This window comes from Malania oleifera, chromosome 1, assembly GCF_029873635.1.
Source record: "Malania oleifera isolate guangnan ecotype guangnan chromosome 1, ASM2987363v1, whole genome shotgun sequence".
In the NCBI taxonomy this organism is placed as follows: Eukaryota; Viridiplantae; Streptophyta; class Magnoliopsida; order Santalales; family Ximeniaceae; genus Malania; species Malania oleifera.
Window position 1 is genome coordinate 65,632,192 of NC_080417.1, and position 23,714 is coordinate 65,655,905.

The 23,714-nt window shown below is 37.5% G+C and overlaps 1 protein-coding gene across 1 annotated transcript; it reads left to right on the plus strand.

The window, feature by feature from the left end:
* Nucleotides 1-15,680: 15,680 nt before the first annotated feature.
* Nucleotides 15,681-16,490, plus strand: LOC131143645 (uncharacterized). Its single transcript, XM_058091914.1, has one exon. The coding sequence runs from the start codon at nt 15,807-15,809 to the stop codon at nt 16,362-16,364; it is 558 nt and encodes a 185-aa protein (XP_057947897.1). The 5' UTR covers nt 15,681-15,806; the 3' UTR covers nt 16,365-16,490.
* The last annotated feature ends 7,224 nt before the right edge of the window (nt 16,491-23,714 follow it).

Here is a 23,714-nt window from a genome sequence, read left to right on the forward strand (position 1 = left end):
AGAGGACAGATAAAGGGTTAGTTACTCTTACAGTAACTTATCTTACCATCATCTAGCAAAAAAAAGACCACTCCAGATTGGAAGAGAAGAAAGAAACAATGAAAATCAAAATTATTCAAAAAACATATTAGAGTTTCTTGATTTCAAAACATCTTGTTTTGATAAGCAAACTTATATCCATGTTCAAATCAAATTCAAATTCACATTTTACACCTTTTAAATATGAACTTGGATTCATCATATCTATTATGAACACTCTTATTCTCAGAGACCCCTTCCCCTTACAAGGCATTGTTCATTAGGAACACATATAATCTTGCTAATATAATCTTATAAAAAATATAATTATAATCTTCAGTGATATAGAAATATACATGTTATTTCTTATATCTTATATATGTATATAGCATCCTGCCCATATTTAAGGCACTCTTCTGAAAAATTTCGTTTCAAAATTTAAGAACTCCCTATTGAGATTGGAAAAAGTATATGTAAAGATGATTCTTTTGTGAGAGAGGGTCTTGAGTCAAAATCAATGTTGTAACAATTATTCAAAAGTATTTTCCTTTAATAATTATATATATTGGTAATGTGGAGCACACAAGAAAAAATTCAGTTAACAAGACCATACACATTATTGCAAGATGTTTGTGTTATTAATTATAATTAGATATTAATTTTAAAAAATCTAAATCGTGATTATTTCAAATATAATTTTTTAATTTTGCACGCCTACCCACTAAGCATTAATTACAATAATAATTCAGTATCCACCCAAACATTATCAAGAAACAGTATCAAGAAACTATTGTGTGAGTGTTTGTTATATATATATATTGTAAAAACCCCCAAAAAGAGATATAAAATATTAGTGGATTGATTTCCAAAAAATAAATAAATAAATAAATAATAATTAATTAATTAATCGGATTTAAAAGAAAAAGAAAAAAATTTAATTAATTAAAATTTATTTTTATTTTTATTAATAAAATATATTATTATTAATATTAATTAAATATATTATTATTATTATTATTATTATTATTATTATTATTATTATTATTATTATCCTCCTCCTGAAGCTTGCTAGAAGCTTCAGGAGATTCAATTTTAATTTGAATCTCTTCTTCTATCTTCTTCTTCTTCTTCTTCTTCTTCTTCTTTATTCATTTATTTATTTATTCTTTACCTGCAACTCTCAGAACTCTCTCTCTCTCCTCACGTTCTCTCTCCCTCTTTCCTCGATTTCGTGACGGATTTTCGCCCGATCGAAAATCCAAAGATACCACTGGACTCCATTCGCCGCTGCCATCATTTCTACCGGAGCGGATCGGTGGTAGGAGCAGCGTAAGCATATTCCCTGGGGTAAGTCATTTTCTCCTTTTTCTTTAATTTCTTGCAAAATATAAGCCCAATTGACGAACGGACACCACCACGAGAATCTAGGGATGATTCTCTACAAGTCTTGTGGGACGGAATTCTCATGGGGGTGTCAGGCCAAAACCTGGGGTGCGGCGACTATTAAGAGGCTTATTTTTAATTAGTTAGCATTAATTTAGAAATGCTAAAATATTAAGCATTTGGGACTGAAGTAGGATTTCTAGAGTTTAGGGACCGGGTGAGCGCCGCGGATCTAATTTTGGGACTCGCAGGCAAAACTTGGAAAATTAAGTCGGGATGTTAAATAATAGTTTAAATATTAATTTGAGATATATGGAGCCTAGGGAAGGCTAGATGAGTATTATTTTGGAGAAATAAATTGATTAATCTGGAGAAAATGTAAATTGCAGGAATTAAATTACGGGCGCCAAGGGCGTGAAATTTTGGGTTCTAAGGAATTTCTAAGTAGGCAGGTAAGGGAATAAACTAAAGCAGTAATTTTCCATACAAATTATTATTGATTATGAGTAAATTTATTTTTAGAAAAGCATATGTTATATTGTGTATTATGAATGAAATGTACGATTGGGAAAATACTGTTATAATGATTAAAATGTATATGTATGTATGAGATGTAAGTAATTCATGATTTTAAAATATGAAGTATGACTTTTAACAGCATATGTATGGCATGAATATTATTTTATGTGAAATGTATTATGATGTGAAAGATTTTACGAATCAAGCATGATTTCAGGTATTATGAAAATATGAGTTATGTTGTGATGGTTTTGACGATTATGTGATAAATGATGTATTTTCAATATATATATACCTGAAACAATTTTGGCATGAGGCCATATATTTATGTTATCGGTACGAGGCCGTATTTATGTTTTTGGCTCGAGGCCATATATTTATGTTATCAGCATGAGGCCGTATTTATGTTATTGGCGCGAGGCCATGTATTTATGTTATCGGCACGAGGCCGTATTTATGTTATTGGCACGAGGTCATGTATTTATGTTATCGGCACGAGGCCGTATTTATGTTATCGGCACGAGGCCGTATTTATGTTATTGGCGCGAGGCCATGTACTTATGTTTTCGGCACGAGGCCGTAATTACTATATATTCAGCACGAGGCCGTAATGATGTTATATATATGATCATGTATTATATGTTTTCACAATCAGGATGTTAGTTTAGTTCAGACCAGGAGCTCAGTACCATAGCTATGGGTTAATTTTGGCACGAGGCCTTATTAGTGCTACCGTCCCACGAGGGGATGGGAGATGGATAGTCGATGTGGCTTTCAGTAGAGTGTGGACGTCCACCTAGCAGTCCGAACCAGGGTGTGGCGGGCTCATCGTACTTACAGACATATTTGATTCGGCAGTGGTCGGCCAACCATTGTTGGGTCCTACCTTCGGGCTGCACAACCCGTCATGGGGGGTAATACATGACACCAGCTAGCTATTCATCCTGTGTTTTTTTTCAGTACTACAGTTATAACAAATGATTTTATGTATGATATGAATTATTAACAAATGTGAAAATATATGTTTACCCAGTACGATATGATGATGTTTATGGAATTATGAAATGTACTATATACGTATAAATGCATTAAATATTCATGTTGCCACACAACTGTATTTAGTTTATTTTCCCTTACTGAGAAGTGTCTCACCCCCGAACATTACTGATTTTCAGGAAATCCAGTGAGACCGGGGAGCTAGAGCCGCCGTTAAGTGATTGGAGCTTCCCTACTAGAAGGGTAAGCATTGAACTAGGATCGGGAGTTTTTGTTATTTAATCCTAGTGTTATTTTGACTTTTGGAGGTTGTATATCATAACAGTATTTTGATGTTATAGAAAGCTCTGGTATTATGTTTTATGATTAGATGTTTGAGATTTTATGTTTACTGCTGCTAGGTTTTCCGCTGTGTTTGACAAGTGTCCCCGCTACCCACGGGTTCGGATTGACCATTTTTATTTATTATATGGTATTTTATGTTAAGAAATTGAGGGACGTTACATATATAAACACACATTATCATCCTACATTTTCATAATATAAATATATATATATGCAATATATATGATAATATTATTATTTTAATGTTTCTTGATGATAATATTATTATTTTTATTTTTCTTGATTCATATTATGTCATAAGAGAGCATCAAAATCCAATGATTAATGAAAACATGCATTCAAAAAAATTGTTACTATATCAATATAAATACATACAAAAAAATTTTACGTTTTGGGCAGTATCATAAAAAAAAAAATTCAAATACAAAAATACAAATACTAACCTTAAAGAAAAGCATTTCCGAACAAAACTTTCAACACTCTAAACTTAATCAACTCTAATTATCAAACAAATTTTCGATCAAATAAAATTAATTTCAAAATTTATGAACCATAAACATTGAGAATGTGTCTTACCCCATTTGTTCCTTTATATACGCACACCTAAACCCCACTCCTCGCAATGGTCACCTGCGCAAACTTCTGGCTTGTCCTTCTTCAACGGTAACCTGCAGTTCGCTCTGCTCCTCCTCGTCTTTTTGCAAACATGTACCACTCTCTGTTCACGCATGGAAGGAGGAAGAGTGACTGAGTTTAGGTTGAAGCAAATCTCGCTACTCCAAGTAGTGAGATTTGCCACGCGTCGATAGCCGGGTGGCTAGGCATTTCAGATCCAAAGCAAATCTCGCTACTCTAAGTAGCGAGATTTGCCACACATCAAACGGCGGGTGGCCCAACATTTAAGTATCCGAAGCAAATCTCGCTAGTTCGTCCAACGAGATTTGTCACACGTCGATATGAGCTTCTTCTCTTGAAAGTAAATCTCGCTACTTGGAGTAGCGAGATTTGTTTATATTTCACTACTTAGAGTAGCGAGATTACGTCAGAGTCATTCTGGGAAATATTTACCTAAGAAAAACTCTAATAAACGAGCAAGCCTCCTTATGCCCGAGTTTTTTCCCGTTTTAACTTTTTTTAAAAAAATATATTAAATAATACCTCATTCTGTGAAGTATTTCCCAGAATGACTCTGATGTAATCTCGCTACTCCAAGTAGCGAGATTTACCACGTGTCAATTGGAGAATTATTTTTTTTAAAACAAATCTTGCTACTTGGAGTAGCGATATTTTACCAAATCTCGCTACTTCAAGTAGCGAGATTTGCCACGTGTCAATTTAAGAATTATTTTTCTAAAAAAATATTATTTAATATCTATATTTTAAAAAATGATAAATAAGGAAAAAAACTCGGTTCCTTGTGCTGTGGTGTTTTTTGGTTCGTTGGATGGATCATCTTGTATGGACAGCCCCAAAATGTGCAAAGTTGGATGGCCCACGTCAGCCCAGATTTGTCAGCATCTGATTGGACAATATCAAATGGTTGACAGAGAGCTTAGTCTCTTTGGAAGGCAGCAAATCCCAAGATGGGATTTAAAATTTTTTATAGAAATAATTACTAAATATGTTTACATACATTATATTAATTTTATTGCTTATTAGTATCTGTAGTTGATGAATGCTAGCAAAAATAGGATGGTAGGAAATAATGGCTATATGCAGGCTGCTGGGCATGCTCTGTAGCAACTGTTCAGAATTCTGACCTGCAGATCACATCCATTATACTGACATGCACAATAAAAATGTAATTCACCTTTTTAGTAATTCATTTCTTAAAAAAAAAAAAAGTTTCTTTAATAGGGAGGCCTAAAGGTGGTTATCGCTTGAGACTAATTAAGAAAGAGGAAGAGGAGGTCATCTGTAACACAATTCCTTTGTCCCAATTTTAAGTTTTAGCTACTTTTAAAAATAAAAATAAAAAAATTAAATCTAATTTTGTTGATTTTAGCCTATTTTTTAAAAATATCTTTACTCATATTAATATTTAAATTAGAAGGATTCGACACTTTCATTTATTAAGTCAAATGACAAAAATACTTATCATAGATAGTGCTGGATCTTGGGGATAATAATAATAATAATAATAATAATAATAATAATAATAATAATAATAATAATAATAATAATGCAATTATAATTTTACAAAAAATTCATTAATATTGTATTGCTGCCCCCTTATGTTTTTGGATCTATTTAAATGTTTATTAAGATCAGGCAAGACAACAAAATTAAGAAGTCTATCCTCATTTCAAAATTGTTTCATATACTATTCAAAATTTTGAATTTAATATTTTTCATAACAAATTTGTATGATATCCCCCCCATAGTACAAGCATCAAGTTATCTTTTACTTTACAAGCCAAGAATTAATTAAAGTATTATACAATATATATTGGAAATATTTTTTACCCTTTTTATAAAATATTAAAACTCAAATCCATCTCTAAATTCCAAAATTATGATTTATTTTAATTTCTCTTTTACCTACCTAACTCCTAATCTTTCAATTTTTCTTTTTTAAAAGATTCCATAATGATAATGATAAATTACAATAAGACACGTAAAAAGTGAATGCTTAATAAAAATAAGTTTAACAAAAACTATTGTTTAATAATTTTTTTTTCGAGGGGATTTTAGAAATTAGCTCAGCATTCATATGCTATATTTGTTAACATTTTTATTCAATATTTTTATCTAATTTCACATTTAATGCATATATATTTTATTTTATTTTATAAAATTTTAATTTTGAATTTTTAAAGAAATTTTAATATTTCATCTTTAATATTTTGGAAGTACTATTCATGTGAAATTGACATGCAGAGCAGCTGCAGGTATAGCCATTATTTCTTGTCATCCTATTTTTGCTAGCATCTATCCAACTAGGATACCAATAAGCAATAAAAATAATATAATATATATAAATATATTTAGTAATTATTTATATAAAAATTTTTAAATCCCATGTTGCGATTTGCTATCGTCCAAAAGATTAGGCTGCCTATCAGCCATCTCATATTGTCCAATCAGAAGCTGACAAATCAGGGTTTGGGGTTGTCTACCCGAGACAATCCATCCAACGAACCAAAAAACACCACAGCACAAGGAACCGAGTTTTTTCCCCATTTATCATTTTTTAAATTATAGATATTAAATAATATTTTTTTAGAAAAATAATTCTCAAATTGACACTTGGCAAATCTCGCTACTTCAAGTAACTAGATTTGGTTAAATATCGCTACCCCATACACTATATAACAATCATACACTATAAATATATATACATTAACTATATTTAACTAAATAGGAAAATCTTTATATATTTTATTATTGAGTAGGAAATATTTAAATGTTATGTTCCATTTATTACCGCTATCTGTAGTATAAAGAGAGTTGATGATCCATCAATTTATCATACTGTTTTTTTGATCGAAAAGTAAATATATTGATCAAAATGAGTATTTACATGGAACACTGGGCAGATATAGGGGGAGAAATGAACTCCATCAAAATTACAAGCAATAAAGTTAACACTCAAGATCTTAAGAGAGCCTGAGCAAATCTAGGGACCTTTTGGCCTAGTACTGTGTATATATGTTTCTAAATGGTCACAATCAACTCCATTGGAGATATGAATTTTCCTTCAAACCTTTTCCTACTTCTGGCATTCCATATGAGATAAATAGTAGAGGCCAAACCAACTCTCTTACCAACCAAAAGGAACAATACAGGTTTCCTTCAAACCCAATACGCCTATCACAAGTAGGTAGTTCTATACTAATTTCGGCAGAGTCCTGTTTACAAATTGACCATATCCATCCACGCACCTGTGCAAAGAAAACATTCTTCAAATACAATTGATACCAGTATGTTCACAACGTTACATTCATCAGATTCGTATACATTCAACATATCAAATTACTACACTAAATGATACCTGCTTGTCACTTTACCTATTACTGCTCTATAGATTCAGTATTAAGAAAATTACATTATGTACAAATGATACTCCAAACAATTACATTATGTACAAATGATACTCCAAACAAATACATTATGTACAAATGATATATTCTATACAAATAGATACTGCACAAATGAAGTCATTAATAAATACCTTATGCCCAAATGAATAATGAATAAATACATTATGTACAAATGAAGTTGTAAACATATATCTGATGTACAAATGAAAGTATGAACTAATTAACAAATACATATATCGCCTACTCGGTACCGCATGGAGGTCGTCTCCGGCGTCGGGGTGGCTGCCGTCTGCGTCTGCCCTCACCTGGCTGCTCGTCCGCATTTGGCATCCGGTCACGTCGAGGGGCTACATGTCTGTCGTCTCCGCCCATACGTACTGGATAATCCATCTCTAGGTGAAGCGGACGGGGGGCTATGTCGTATGTAGTCTCTGGACGAGTCCGAGCTGGCAACCCGGGTGCGTCCACCTCCTCCGCATCGAGAGGGTCGTCTAGTAAGTACGAGATTGACGGCGTGGCGGCAGAGTCAGATCGATAATCCATCGGTCTACTGGAGGGTCCCGCAAAATCAGCAACTGTCGATGGGGCATACGGTGCGAACTGCCCAAACACATACTCCTCATGTACAATGGGCGGTGAGAAGGCCGGACTCGATGGACGGCTAGATGTAGCTACTTGACCCCCTCGTACTGGAGCTGCTCGACCACCTCGTGGGGCCGGGGGCCGGCGTGGGGTAGGGATCCGTCGCCCGTCCTCGTAGACAATGTCCAAACCAACTCTCGCCAAATCGCTCACAGCGAGGTCTGATGATAATGAGTCGACCTGGTGTAATACGTCAGCCTGCAGCATACGAAAATAGTGCTTACAACATTGAACTACTAATGTAAACGGTAACATATTAGGTATACGTTTGAGTAAGCGTACGAGGCTCCTGTAGACCGCCGCAGTCCTATCTACGAAGCGACGTGTGATCGACCTATACCACGCGTAATACAGATCCTTCGGACGCATCGGGCCATCTACCTGCACTCCCTCGACGATGTACGCCCGCCTATGTCCCCACATACTCACGTACATGGCGTGCTCCGCAGCCCAATTTGTATTCCCCCGACCGCGACCGTCAATCTCATGCAAGTCCTCCCCACGTACATCAACCCCCGAAGTACAGAAGCGACCAGGGATGCCCTGTCGAAAGCCAAACTCACGCATCACTCGGTCTGGGAGATGCCACTCGACAATATGAAAACATATGAGTGGCACTCGGGCAACCCAGAGGTCTGACCCAACTGCATAGCCAGTCGGTAGGTCGGCAACAATGTCATCAATGTAGGGCGCCCATACGAACTGCGCGTATACATATAGTAAATGTCAGAGGTGGGATGGGAACATATGCAAATATTGAAAAATACTATCAATACACATAACCAAGACTACCTCGTGCTCTCGGTGCATGTCCAGCTCGAATCTGTACCAGGGCAGCGTGTGTTGCGCAACATTAGGTGCCAACAACTGATCCCTCCACCTGTACACAATGAAACGTAAGTTAGCAAGGTGTAACCACTAGTACGTACTACAACTGAAGGAAATGATTTTAAGTGGAGTTACTAACCTCCACGCAAGTGGAGCTGGGTCAATCGGCCGTCCGTCTTCATCCCTCTGAATAAGACGTCGGAGACCGCGGCGCGTAGGAGCTAACGACGTGAATCTCTCCCACGCCCAAACCTACAATAAGCAGAGTGCTCCTACGATCTGTGAATACGACACGTCAGCGGCGCGGCACATCTCCCAGTACAGCCAGGCTAACATCGCAGCACCCCAACTGTAATGACGTATCTCTCCTCGCTCCGCGAGCAGTGAAAGGAACATCAAGTATGCGTAACTCCCCGATAGGTCACAGAACAGCGTCCCACATATCAATCGCAGTATGTGCGCACGTGCGTGACATGCTATAGTGTGATCATCAACATCAGCCGGAAGTTGGCGAAACATCTCCCCCTCTAGAAACCGCATGCAAATGCGGGCACCAACAAGCTCACCATCTGGAGGCACCACTCCTAACAATCTCTCGCACATGCGACGAAGTCCTCCCCCCTGACCGACGCCTCCATCCTATACTGGTCCAGCTGTACGACCTGTGACAGGCAACCCATCAATCGGTAGCCCGAACAACACCGTGACATCCTGTAATGAGATAGTCGCCTCCCTGTGCGGCAAGTGGAAAGTGTGTGTCTCTTGCCTCCATCGCTCGACCAACGCGGTCACAAGATGCCAATCCAACTAGATATGGCCAATCTGATATATCCCATAAAAACCCGCGTCACGTATCCAATCAATAATGCGAGGGTCTGCGCCTATCCTATCCTGTACGCTCTGACTGGCCCCTCGGTAATAACACGTCAGCATGCGAATTAGTTCATGCCCGACTGGACCGATGCCGATTGCCCATACTCAGTACAGTAGTATCGGACGATCCTGGATCGATCCTGCAAACAAGCCAGAATATTGAAAGCATTAACATAGAAATCAAAAGAATTGAGTATCTGTCCCCGGTGCTTTGTATGGTGGAACCAAACAAAAATCTCAGGATTTATCCCATATGTGTACAAATGAAAATATCTCACCAAGTTTTCATCTGAACATACACTATTCTCGACTGATGGACATAGTGACTCAATTGCTTAGAGACAAATTGAGCATGGAGCATTCGCGTGTTCACTGAAAAATGAAAGCGGTCTGAGGATTTAACATTTGAAAACAAATTGTTCAGAAGGAAGGAGTAGAATGGCAGTTGAAAACTTGTCATGACGCGAGGAGTATGAGTACGCAAATCCCGAATAACCTATAAGTTATAGGTCAATGCGAAGGTCCAACTGCATCCCTAGGTTGGGTCCTTCTCGGACATCTCGTGCGGTTATGTCCTTCTTGACGGCATATGCTACATGTGATATGTTTCCGACCTTCCCAAGCATCCATCTCGTTATGTATACGTGAGCTCTTAGGCCGACCTTTATGTCGAGCGTATGCAGGATTTGCCTGCAAGTTTGGCAATGAACAAGTTGGCCAATATGCCTCATGCATGACTGGATAAAATTCGGCAGCATATGTTGCATAGTACTCGGCAGTGCTCCAATATGGCTCAACAAACTGGCTCGCATTTAGCCGTGTCTCGGCACAGGCTGCAAGAAGGTGCGAGCAGGGATAGTGTAAAGATTGCCACTTCCTGCAGGAGCATTCGCGCCTCTGGATGCTCAAATTTTGGACATTGTTTCCTTTATGGGGTCCTCGCTGCGCAGTCCTGATGCTAAAAGTACCCCTAGACCGGTTGAACGTCGTGACTCGTTGTCCGGTCACCTTCAGCTTCCTTCTTTCCATCGCTAGCAATATATGCAGAGTTAACGTATTTCCTCCAGATATTGCGTTACGAGCAACCTCCCATCGGCTATTAAAGTAATGTGCAACGCGATAAAATGTTAGTTGCACGAGAGCCGTTATGGGAAGGCTACGTGTGCCTTTTAGGACGGCGTTGAAACATTCGACCAGGTTGGTGGTCATGTTTCCATACCTCTTTCCACCGTCGTGGCACTGAGTCCACATATGAGGAGGGATTTGATCAAAGAACGACTTGGCTGGCTCTCCACCCTCATCGAATATCCTCTCCATCCAGGTGTCAAATTTTCTCACCTGATGCTACCTTCCCGCTCGCTCAGCCATTCGCTTCATATTGACACTCTGCACTTTCGTATTAAAGTTGCTCATGACATGTTGAAGGCAAAATCGGTGGTGCGCACGTGGTGGTTGCCAATCAAGATTGTGCTGCACCGCAGCGATAATCCCTGGATGTTGATCTGATATGAGGCAAATGTTGTCTCTGTCGATAATTAAATGCAGAGAACACAGAAACCAATTCCATGTGTCGAGGCTTTCCTTTTGCACAATAGCGAATGCAAGGGGAAATATTTGCCTATTTGCATCGGGGCACGTCGCAATAAGGAGTTTGCCCTTGTACTTACCGTACAAGTGTGTCCCATTCACACATATAACAGGATGGCAGTGACGAAAACCCTGAATAGATGCTGCAAATGACCAAAATACAGATACGAAGGTTGCGCTGTTAGTGCTACCTGGAACAGGAGTTGACCTCCACCTGATTATAGTCCCAGGATTGTACACGCGCTTCACTTCCATCCACTTCGCTAACGTTTCATACGATTTCTCCCAATCACCAAAGACTTCGGCTATTGCCTTCTGTTTGCCCAACCAAACCTTCTTATAAGAGATTAAATACCCGAATTGACGATCAATGAACTTCTTCAATGTAGCGATCGACGTCGACGCATCTCCTCTGATCATATTCACTATCTCCCCAGCAATGAGGGACGACGTGATTTGGTTATGGTCCTGCGATATAAGTTCATTCAGACACATATGCGGACTACTATATTGGGTGATTTCGAAAATACGGTGTATCATCCGATACATGGCACAAAATCTCCACGCGCAATCGTGGTCCTTACACCTAGCAACCCACAACTCAGGAGTAGATCGCACCACATGGAAGTCATGGTGGGTGCGAGCGTGATATATTCGCACTGCGGCGATCAGTTGATCCTTCAAACCGAAGAGCATCCCCTTACTCAACTTAGAGGGTTCTTCCCAATGAGTGACGCGTATGGGAAGCTCATCGACCACAGTTAAATCTGCAGCAGCTACGTCAATATGACTGTACATCGGAAGCTCACCGACGAATTGCGCGTCAAACGTTGCGTCGTCCGTGTCATGGTGAGGTAAGTTCACATAATCAAGAACATCATTTAACCCTTCACCCATTTCCTGCTCGTGCATGTGTTTGTCTTCAATATGAACATCATTCGTAATGTTCATGCCCTCGTCCAATGAGTCGTTCGCAATGGCGAACAACGATGCTGGTCCCGCACTCGGGACGTCTTTGCAACCTCTCTGTAGAAACGTGTGAGGAACAGGTGATTCGTACTCCGACGGCTGGAATGACGATCCCGGATATTCGTTAAAATCGATCGTGGACATAGCACGAGCCTCCCCACCAACATCGACCTGATGTGTTTGTTCGGTGTCTTCACCGACTTCATCCAATTGCTCCGCAGGCGCATCTGGTTGCCTAACTACGATTACACCCACTTGAGGAATGGTCTCGACATACAATTGCATCGTTAAATATGTCTCACCGACACAGTGTGCGTCCAATACAATGCGCAACCCATAATCATTTGATATGGAACAGCGTCGTAGAACGCTGTATTATTTAACTCTCGCGCAGGGTATCTTGCGGTCACCCGCAATGCATATTGATCTGGATCAATATGCAAATATTTATATATCTTCGTATATAATTTACTTAATTTACACCTACGACCAATTCGAATAAGTTGAACTGGCCGACTACTATACCTAACACCATCTAATGCGGTTATAATGTTCCCCCCTATATATAAAAATACCGTGACTGGATCACTGCTTGAGCTTCCTGCCATTTAGATCGGCAATCGGGAAATAAAAAAAAACCTACGCAAGACAAAATTGTATGTATAAGTGATGTGTAAATGAGACGAAATAACTAATCACTATAAACCAAATAGATGTATACAAATTCTAATGAATGAATGAACTTAGAGTTTGGACGTAACTTTCCCACCAAAAAAATAAATAGATGAATTCAACGTCTATGAATAAACAACATGAATATGTATTGATATTCCCCATATGACATATACTTCGGATTTTCCCAAAATTGTAATTCAACTTAGAATCCAATGAACTATGAAATGGTGCTCTTAAGAATAATTTTTCCAAAATGGTACTTCGTACTCTGCCTCATTATGAGTTGGGTTGCCACTTAATTTCAAGCTCAATTTTGTTAAGTAGCCTTTTGAGGATTCATTGCTAATCCGAACAGCCATACTCAAAGGAGTTAAAGGGATCTTTTGGAAAAATGTTACTTAGGACGCATAACATCCCGATTCATGAAATGGGAATGGGATCGTCTTATGGCAAGTGCTTTAAAATGTGAACACTACATTTATATCGATATATTGGTAGAAAATACATAAATTCGAGGAGGAAAAAACTCATTACTACTCTCCTATAATAATGTGACCTTTTAGCTATCATCTCTACGGTGTTCCCAGTCAGCGTCATCGACGGTGACTAATCGAGGCCAACTTCGCCCTCATACCGTTGGATCTTTAATGGTGCTCTATGGACTGTGGCCTCCTCAGGCACCCCCCCCCCCCCCACCCTAGGATCTTATACATATGGGGCTTGTCTCATGATGAATTCCCCACCTTATCTCCTTTGGATATATTTTTTTTATTTTAAATATAATTTTTGCAAGTTTCAGTTTTTTAGTGTGATTGGTGAACTAAATTATTAGGTAATTTTAATAAAGTATATTAATTTAGACAAAGACACTAATCTTCCCAAAAATTTGATAAAAAAACAATCACATATCCTAAGGTTTCAAGAATTTTAAATATTATACCAGGGGTTTTAAGAATTTGTAGAACATCTGCTGACATTTCAAGAATTTCAATGATCTCTCTTGAGATTTGTTAAAAATGCACAAATCTCACTTTAAAATTTGCAAAAAGACAAGTTTTTTTTTTTAAGATAAATTTCATTTTCTTTTGACAAACATCAAATGAGGTTTTTAACATTTTTGATACTTTAGAAGACGTCCGTGACATTTTTGAAATTTCATGAAAGATATTTGTCTTTTAAGCAAACTTAAAAAAAATAAATATCTTTTATCCTATTAATTATTGTATTTTAGTAATCATAAGAGAGGGAGAGGGGACTTAATCCCGTCACTAGGACCTCTTATTTGACAATAAAAAATTCACAAATGATACTCCTTATATTATAATTATAAAGTTCTATTTTAATCTATTCCAAATGTTTCAAACATGCGGTTCAACTTGAACTTTATTATGTGGTTGGTTCAAGGTATGAGCTTGATTCATTAGGAATTGAAACTAAAATTCAAGGAAAACTAAAACTTGAAATTAAATATAAGAAACATCAAAGGCACATGTATATATATACTCTATGCGTTATCTATGAAATATATCATAGGCATTACATTCTTAAATGAGCTAAAATTATTAAAGTTTGTGTAGGAAATAAAATAAGTCAAAATTAAAATTCTAAATTTCGTTAACTCATAGAAAAGTATATGCACTTAATACGATAAATGACAATACAATTTATAATTACAATGTGCACTCACATTAACTCAAAGCATCAATTAAACCATACAATTTACATGTTCTTGAAAAACTTTAATGGATGTGCCCAATTATATTAAAAACAGCAGAAGAAAATTCAATGATTGAATAACAAAATTTCCCATTTTGAAGGTAAACCATATGATCTAATTATAATTGCACAATTATATTAAAAAGAGCAGAAGGAAATTCAACAAATTTAGTGAGTGGAGGAAACTTCAACAAATTTTAGGGCAGGAAAGATAATGCATTTTACAATAAAACAACAATCCAAAAAAAATATATATATATTGAGCAACAGTTTGAATGGAAAAAATAAAATATTTTCGGCAAAAAATTAAATTCAAATACCAAAAAAATGAAATACAAACCTTAAGAAAAGTGTTTATCCACGAATCTTTCAACACAAATCACAAACTCTGTCTCTCCGATTATCAAAGTTTTGGATGAAATAAAAATAATTTAAAAATCTACGCACTGAATATGGAAAACATAACTTACCCCATCTCCTTATATAACTCTCGATTTGATGAAGCCCACAACGGTCACCTGCTCCGGAGTCTCCTCTCCTTCAACGGTAACTTGCTCGGCTTTGCAACAGGTACTGTCTGTTCGCGCAAGAAAGGAGGAAGAACGGACGAGGTTATTCTGAAGCAAATCTCGCTACTCTAAGTAGCGAGATTTGCCACGCGTCGAAAGCCGGATGGATGGTCATTTAAATCTCGCTACTCGAACTAGCGAGATTTACCACGCGTCAAAAGGCGGTTGGCAGAGATTTACCACGCGTCGAAGGTCGTTGGTAGAGCATTAATTATCCGAATAAAATCTCGCTACTTGGAGTAGCGAGTTTTGCCATGCATTAGCACGAGCCCTTCAGTCAAAAGTAAATCTCGCTATTCCAAGTAGTGAGATTTGGTTAAATATGGCTACTTGGAGTAGCGAGATTATGTCAGAGTCATTCTGGGAAATACTTCTCACAATGAGGTATTATTTAATATATATTTTTTAAAAAAAAGTTCAAACGGGGAAAAACTTCCTTATGCCCCGTCAGTCGGCGCCACAGTAATTTTATGACCGTTTAGATTATAATATAAAATAAAAAAGACGCATCGAGATTCGAGTCCGTTCTCCTCTAGCTGCAGCGGTATCACTCCTGTGCCTCTCAGTCTCTCGCTGACTAATGTGAATGTAAATCCCCGTCGCTGGTCCCTCTCTTTCTGTTTCTCTTTCTCAGCGGAGGACCATGGCGGAGTACGACCCGGTAATCCCCAAGGAGACGGCGGCGGTGCAAGCCCTGAACACCATAATACAGCTTCACTTCGAGAAGACCCTGGAGAAGAAGCGCGCGGTCGACCTCCAGAAGAAGGAGCTCTGGAAGCTCTTCGCTGCCTTCTTCCTCTTCTTGGCGGTGGTATTCGCCGCCGTGTCCGTCTCCCCCCGCCTCCAGTGCCGCCACATCTGGATCCCCATATCTCTCCTTTCCCTGGCCCACCTCATCTTCTACATCGCCGTCGCCCAGACCCTCCGCTGCATCAACGCCTTCAAGTACCAGCGCCGCTGCCACAAGCTGACCCTCGGCCTCGCCACCGACCGCCTCCGCCGCCTAAAGATGCGCCTCAGAACCGGCGGCCATGCCATCGACGCGGGCGATGAGTATGAGGAGGAGTTGGAGATAAATTACCAGGAGCCGCCGGAGAGTTACATGGGCAAGTTCAGGAGGAATTGGGCGTTGCACTTTGGGTTCTTGATCCTGATTTATGGATTCATGGTGTCGTCATCTGTTGTGCTTCTGTGTTTCTAGCTAGATGTTATGTACTATGGATAGATGCATTAATGGTAATTGAAAATGGTAGGTTAATTATTCGTTTTATTATGAGTTGATCGATCTTCAATCTTCAAATTTCAATTCAGTGCATTTATATTTGGATTTTTGGGTCTTCTTCTTCTGTACTGCTGTGTGGATGTCAAGAAAAGCCTATTTAATTTTACCGAAGAAAGAAGAAGAGCCCGATGCAATAATAGGCGTCATTGCTAACCTGCTTTCATTTTCTTTAATAAAGATTTGTATGATTTCGTTTCCCCACCCCCTCCCTTCCTTTTTCTGATATCTGGTGTTAGGGAAACTTTTTTCCATGGGCAGTAGCAGAGCCGAAGGGTGGATTCTTTGTTTTATTTATTCATTATGCTCTTTTTCCCGTTACTGAGGTGAGTTGTTGGCTGGCTACTACTCCCACTAATAACTTCGCCCACTTTACTTGGAACATTTTTATATTTTTAAAGCTAGCTTTAGCTATAAAATACTTGCATTTAACTCACTTTAGGTTAGGTTAGGTTGGTTAAATCAGATAGTTATTTGGTTTTAAAATTTGCACACGACCGGTGTACGATTTTCCCTTTCATAGAAAATAAATTATTTTTGAATAACTTTATTTGATTCCAAATTAATTGATTATTGAAATATAAAAGTTCAAATTGTTGGTACGAAAGAAATTGTTAAAAGTAATATTTTTTTGTGAAACCGAAATAATCTCTAAGTTGCAGTTAATTTTTGTTCTAGTGAAAAAATAATAATTACATTGGTTTAGTAAAATTTTGAACGACTTCATTTGATTTCAAATTACTTTGTAAAATTTATTTAGTTAAAATTGTTGCTAAAAAAGAAATTGAACATACATAAATTTTATTTTATTTTTTTTTGTGTGAAATTGATATAATCTATGATATTAATTTTATTTTTGGGTGAAAATAATTACTATATTAGTTAGTTAAAATTTTATATATCTTCATTTGACTTGAATTTACTCACTTAAATTGTTAAAATAATATTTACGTAGATTACTATTTTGATATTGGACCGTGATCAATATTTACTTTGATCTAAAATTGATCATAGTAATTAAAACTAAAGGTTACTTAAAAGTATATATAATGAGGGATAATAGTGAATACCACATATATTAGTGAGTAATATTTACATGGGTTACATTAAGTATTAGTTTATGTTAATAAATAAAAATTAATATTAGGTTTGTTATTTTAAGGCTAAGTTTAGTTACGTAAAATATAATTAATATTCATTGGTCATCATTTTGAATATTTCATACATTAAATAGTGATTTTTGACTTAGTTATAAGTGATTATAATTAAGTTTTAGCGTCAATTATTTAGTCTTTATAATTTGAAATGGGTATAAGTAGGCAATATTTATGTTCGATTAGGTTAAGTATTAGGTGATTCGAGAAATAAGAAATAAAATTAGCATCGTTATTTTAAAGTTAAGTTTAGTTGCATAATATAGTTAATATTATTAGTAGTCATGTAGAACATATATTAAATAGTGATTTTGCAGCTTAGTATTAGTGATCGTAATTAAGTTTTAATGATAACTATTTAGTATTTGTAATTTAAAAAGAATATTAGTGAAGAATATTTATGTTGGCTTTGGTAAGTATAGGATATTTCAAGAAATAAGAAATAAAATTAGTCTTGGTCTTTTAAGGTTAAGTTTAGTTATGTAAAATATGATGGGGATCAACATGTTCTGTCCATTTCCTTTGCAAACACAGTAACACGTGGGTGACCTCCTGATGTCCACGCCTTTGTTAATATGGTGACACGTGGACGACCTCCAGAGATCTACTATCATAAAATTTGTTTTGTAAGAATACATGGGATTAATTGAAGATCATATTTGAAGACCATCTATTATTTGGATGGAAGACTTTGTTATTGTGTTGACTTTATATTTCGTTTGGATATGTTATTTCAAAATTATTAGGTGCTTGAAGACCCCAAGTGAAATATTGAAGCAAAATTCGACTCAAGACCCATATGGGCTCCACACGGCTCCAATGGGCCCCACACAGATTTGCCCTTCCTTTGACTTATGTTTCATATTTTAATTTGTAATATTGCCAGACAACCAAACTTGCTTGCATGTGTATGTTTAGTAAGTTTTGTGTTTAGTAAGTTGCAAGTCTTTAATATTAGTAGTTAGTGTAGTGTTTAATACTTTGTTTTTACCCATGTGTGTTTTCCCATGCTTTGTCCCCCTATGCTTGTGTAAGAAATTAATGTAGTCTCCCATGCTACCTAATCTTGTCCCCCCACGCTAGCTATATATATATCCCTTCATTGTAAGAACAAAAAGTTAAGCTACGTTTGAATATATTGAAAGGAGTTTCTTTTGTTAAAACTTGAAATCTTTGTCCAATCTTCAGATTGTGTAGTGTGAGGCTACGTCGTTCTCTCTGGAGATCAGGTGGTGAGAGACCAATATTTATCGAGCGACTCCGTCACCATATCCTCCCTCCCTCACGCTCACAGCCTTCCATCTAACACCCACACAGCCACACCCAAAATACACCCACACAGCCACTTTTCCTTCATGTCATTGCTGCGTTCATCTCGGTATTTCAAAGCTTGTATGAAGAACTCAAGGTGTGGTCTAACTTGTGTTGAACAAAGTCAAGTCATCCAACAAAATTTCTTTGGTAAATTCATTACTTGCTTGAATCCTTGCTGTATTTTTAAACCATTGCTAGTAGACTATAATTCTATATTTGAATAGCCCATTTGAATCCATAAATTGCAGTATTAATACTTGTTACCTAAAAATCAATTGAATGAATGTTAGTTTGGTAGCTTAGAACTTGAAATCTTGATTTTGAAAGTAATATTTCAAGCTTTTATGATCAATGAAGATCTCACATATTCCCCCATAAAGATAGTGTCTCTATATCTTTAGAACATACACCATTGCAACTAACTCTAAATCATGTACTGGGTAGTTCTTTTCATATTATTTAAGCTTCCAAGATGCATAGGCAATAACTCTCCTGTGCTACATCAACATGTACCCAAGTTCCTTATGGGACGCGTCACTGTATATCACAAAACCATCTTCTCCCGATGGAATAGATAGTATTGGTGCAGTGATCAGCCGCTGCTTCAATTCCTAGAACCTCTGCTCAAAATCATCGATCCATTCAAACCTCACATTTTTCCTCATAAGTTATGTTAGTGGACCTGACAGTCTGGAAAAATCATCTACAAAGCGTCAGTAATACCCTACTAGACTTAGGAAGCTTCTAACCTCCTGAACATTCCCCAGTCTCACTCAACTCACCATTGCTTCTATCTTGCTCGGGTCAACTGATATGTCATCCTCGGAGATCACATGCCCGAGGAAAGTGACCTGCCTTAGCTAGAATTCATATTTATTGAATTTAGCGAACAATTTCTTTTCCCTCAATACTTGCAATACCAGCCTTAGATAAACCTCGTGCTCCTAAAAAATCTTTAAGTAAACCAGTATATCATCAATAAATACTATAATAAACTGGTCCAAATATTGATGGAACACCCGATTCATTCAATCCATAAACACTACTGGTGCATTAGTCAATCCGAACGACATTACTAGGAACTTGTAGTGCCCATATTTGGTTCGGAATACTGTCTTTGAAATGTCCTCTGCTCTAACTTTCACCTGGTGGTAACTCGACCGAAGGTCAATTTTGGAGTGGACTTGGGTCCCTTGGAGCTGATCAAATAAATTATCAATTATGGGAAGAGGATATTTATTCTTGATTGTCAGTTTGTTTATCTCTCTATAATCTATGCACATTCTCACAGTCCCAACTTTTTTCTTCACAAACAGGACTAGTGCTCCCCAAGGCGACACACTAGGTTTGATAAATCCTTTATCCATCAACTCCTCCAACTGGTCTTTCATTTTTTCAGTTCAATTGGGGCTGTTCTATAGGGTGCCTTAGATATCAGTGCCGACCTTAGTAGTAAATCTACAATAAATTCAATCTCTCGATCTGGCGGTAAGCTAGGTAATTCTTCTGAAAATATATATGAAAATTATCTGATTACTGGAATATCAGTAAGCTTTAATTCTCCGTATAGCACCTCCTTTACATAAGCTACATACCCCTAATAACCACCAAGAAGCAGCTTCCTCACCTGAATAGCCGACCACTAACTGTGGCAGGACGCATACACGTGATCCCATGAATCTAAATTCCTGCTCACCGGGGGCTCTGAAAATCACTTCTTTCTGATGACAATCAATGTTGGCGTAATAGCTACCAGCCAGTCCATACCCAATATCACGTCGAACCCCTGTAGATCTAATACCACAAGATCAGCTGGTAACACTTTCTCCTGATTGCCCACTGGGAAGTTTTTAAGTATCCTCCTAAACCTCACTATTGACCCAGTCGGTGTGGCTACTGATAACTTAACATCTAAAAGTTGTGCCTCAACCCCAAATAACTTAGCATATCCCAATGACACAAAAGATAGGTGGCACCTGTGTCAAAAAAAAAACAATGACTTAATATGGTAAAGTTGTAAGTGTACCTATAACAATGTCTCTAGCAGCTTCAGCATCTCTCGGCATCAACGCATACACCCCTGTCGGAGCTGTGTTTCTCTTTTAGCCACCACCTCTGGGTGTCTAATTATATCTTTGAATCTGCCTAGGGGATGGTGCTCTATTCGGTAGCCAATGACACTCCCGTGCTATGTGTCCGGGTCTACCACATCTGTAGCAAACATTGTTTCCCAACCAGCATGCACTCACATGTCTCCTACCACATATAGGGCAAATAGTGTATGCCTGCTCGCCCTGGTTCCCATGATCTCCTCTCTCCTATCTCTGAACCCTACCATATCTATCTCCTCTCCAAGGGCCTCGGCTAGACCCCACTTGGAAACCTATAGGTGTGGGTCTCTTCCTCTTGCTTGGTGCTCCCATATTTTTCTGCTCGCTCTCTTTTGCTACTTTGGCCCTGTCAACAAGTTCAGAGAAGTTTGCAGCTTTAGAACTGCCACCTGTTTATAAAACATGACAGCTTAACAAACTTGGCCGCATACTTCTGAATTGTGAGATTTTCCTAAGTCAAATTCAGAAATTCTACCACCTTAGCCTCTCTGATGGTAGCAAGAAAATATTTGTCAAAGAATACCTCCTTGAATTGACTCCAGGTCATAACCACTGGTATGGGTGTTAGCTTTGGTGTAATCCCAAGATGGGGGGGGAGGTGAATTGGTATTTAAACTTTTCTCCTAAGTTAAGTCGGAAGTCAATATGATTTGGTAACCTAGAGTCTTTCTATATAATCTCAAATTCGCAGATAAATATAAGAAACGTAGATTAAATCATGCGTTTCATTCAAACTATAACATACACGTGTAGAAATGTATATTGCGGCAATGTAAAGAACACACACAAAATGTTATCGAGGTTCGGCCAAATTGCCTAAGTCCCCACCTTGGCTAACAAGCACAAGGATTACCACTATAGGCTCACTTAATGGGTGGAGCAACACCTAAACAACCAGGTCAATTAGCACAGGGCTGACCTCAACCTTTACAACTAGGTCAATTAACACAGGGCTAACATCAACCTACACAATCCTTACCGGACTGGATTACCACCCCCTAAAGCCACGCATGGAAATTCAATAGTAAGTTCAAAATTAAATGGTACAGTGATTATGCTTTCATGTAAAGCAGATATGTATCCAATATGCGCAAGTAATAATCAATCCACACCAAACATGTAGGATCTGTAAGCTCAGTGGTGTATGTGTACAATATACACTCAATATAATGATTATACTCAGTCAAGCATAAGAGTGTTCTAAACAAGTTGTATCTTTGAAACAAGCTAAATGAAATCTCAATAGCAAATTAGGGTTTCAAAGATGTTAACTAAGTATTCAAACTAATTCCAAAGATTTCCTTCAATGAAATGAGTACACGAGTAGTTTGAAAAATATTTTAGCTTGTAGAAAATATTTTGCACAACAAAATCAAAGCTATGGGACACTTGCAATGACAATGCAAATATCCTAATCTTGCTAGTTTATCCCAACACAAGATTTATAATATTGAAATTTGTGGGATAAACTTAACTAAACTCCCCCAAAATCAATCAATCAAACAAGAATAATGGGAGTATTAGCAATACCTAATAAACACAAGAACACTTAATAAAGTCTCATAATATCAAGATGTATCAAGGGAATAAATATTTGAGAGTATTTTGGGCAAAATAAGATTTTAAGATAGAGAGGATTTTTACTAATTATTTTGGCTAATCTCTTACTAATTCTTGCAAATGAAGGCCTATATATAGAGATAGGAAAAATTATAGCCGTTGGGACATGTAGGGTATTATTAATATTATTTAAAACCATTTTAACCTTAATTAACCCCGTTTAAATATGTTAACTACGGTAAAAATAATGGGGCAATCTGAGAGCATCGGTTGACCGAAGGAAGTTTAGTTGACTGAGTTATGCATGGTTCGGTCGATGAGGAACAAATTGAACTACAAGTTCGGTCGACCGGACATGGAGGTCCCAAGGGCGATTTTTGTTTTTAGCGCGGTTCGGTCAACCGGGAGATTTTGAACTAACTAGTTCGGTCGACCAGACCGTTGAGTTCCACATGTGAGAACTCGGTCAACCAGGGCGTTGGTTTACATTTTGGGCTCGGTCGACTAGGAGGTCAAGAAGTTTACTCCTAGGGAGTTCGGTCGATTGGGAGAAGTATACTGAACCGGGCTCGATCGATCGAACTGTGGTCAAACTATTGACCCGATCCTGGTTCGGTCAACCGGGAAGAATTGTACTTAAGAATACGGTTGACCGAACATGCAAATTAAGTGCATTTTGGTTCAATTTAATCATACAATCACCCTATCCATATGACCATATATATTTATGCATGTGTGAGTGTCCTAAGGTCATTTTTAAGTCCTTTTTAGCTTGAGAACACCGAAAAAATTCGGTGTCGATCGGCTGAACCTTAAGGTCTTTCTATGGTCATTTGATTTTCAAGAGATGTGTAGGGACCTAGAGTCATTCTATGGTCTTTGAGTTTTTTAGTTCCTACATGCATGAAATGCATTAAATATTACAGACATTTCCTACTTAAATATTATAAACCCAAATAGAAATTACAATAAGTAAATTATAACTAGGTTCTTCAAGGTCTTCATTTTCCTCTGGGTCTCTGAGTGCCATCATATGATACTGCCAAGATAAACCTGCACATCAATTTAGTAGACATTAAATACCTGAGTATTTGTCATAATCAAAATAGGGTATGACCCATAAGGTCAACAAT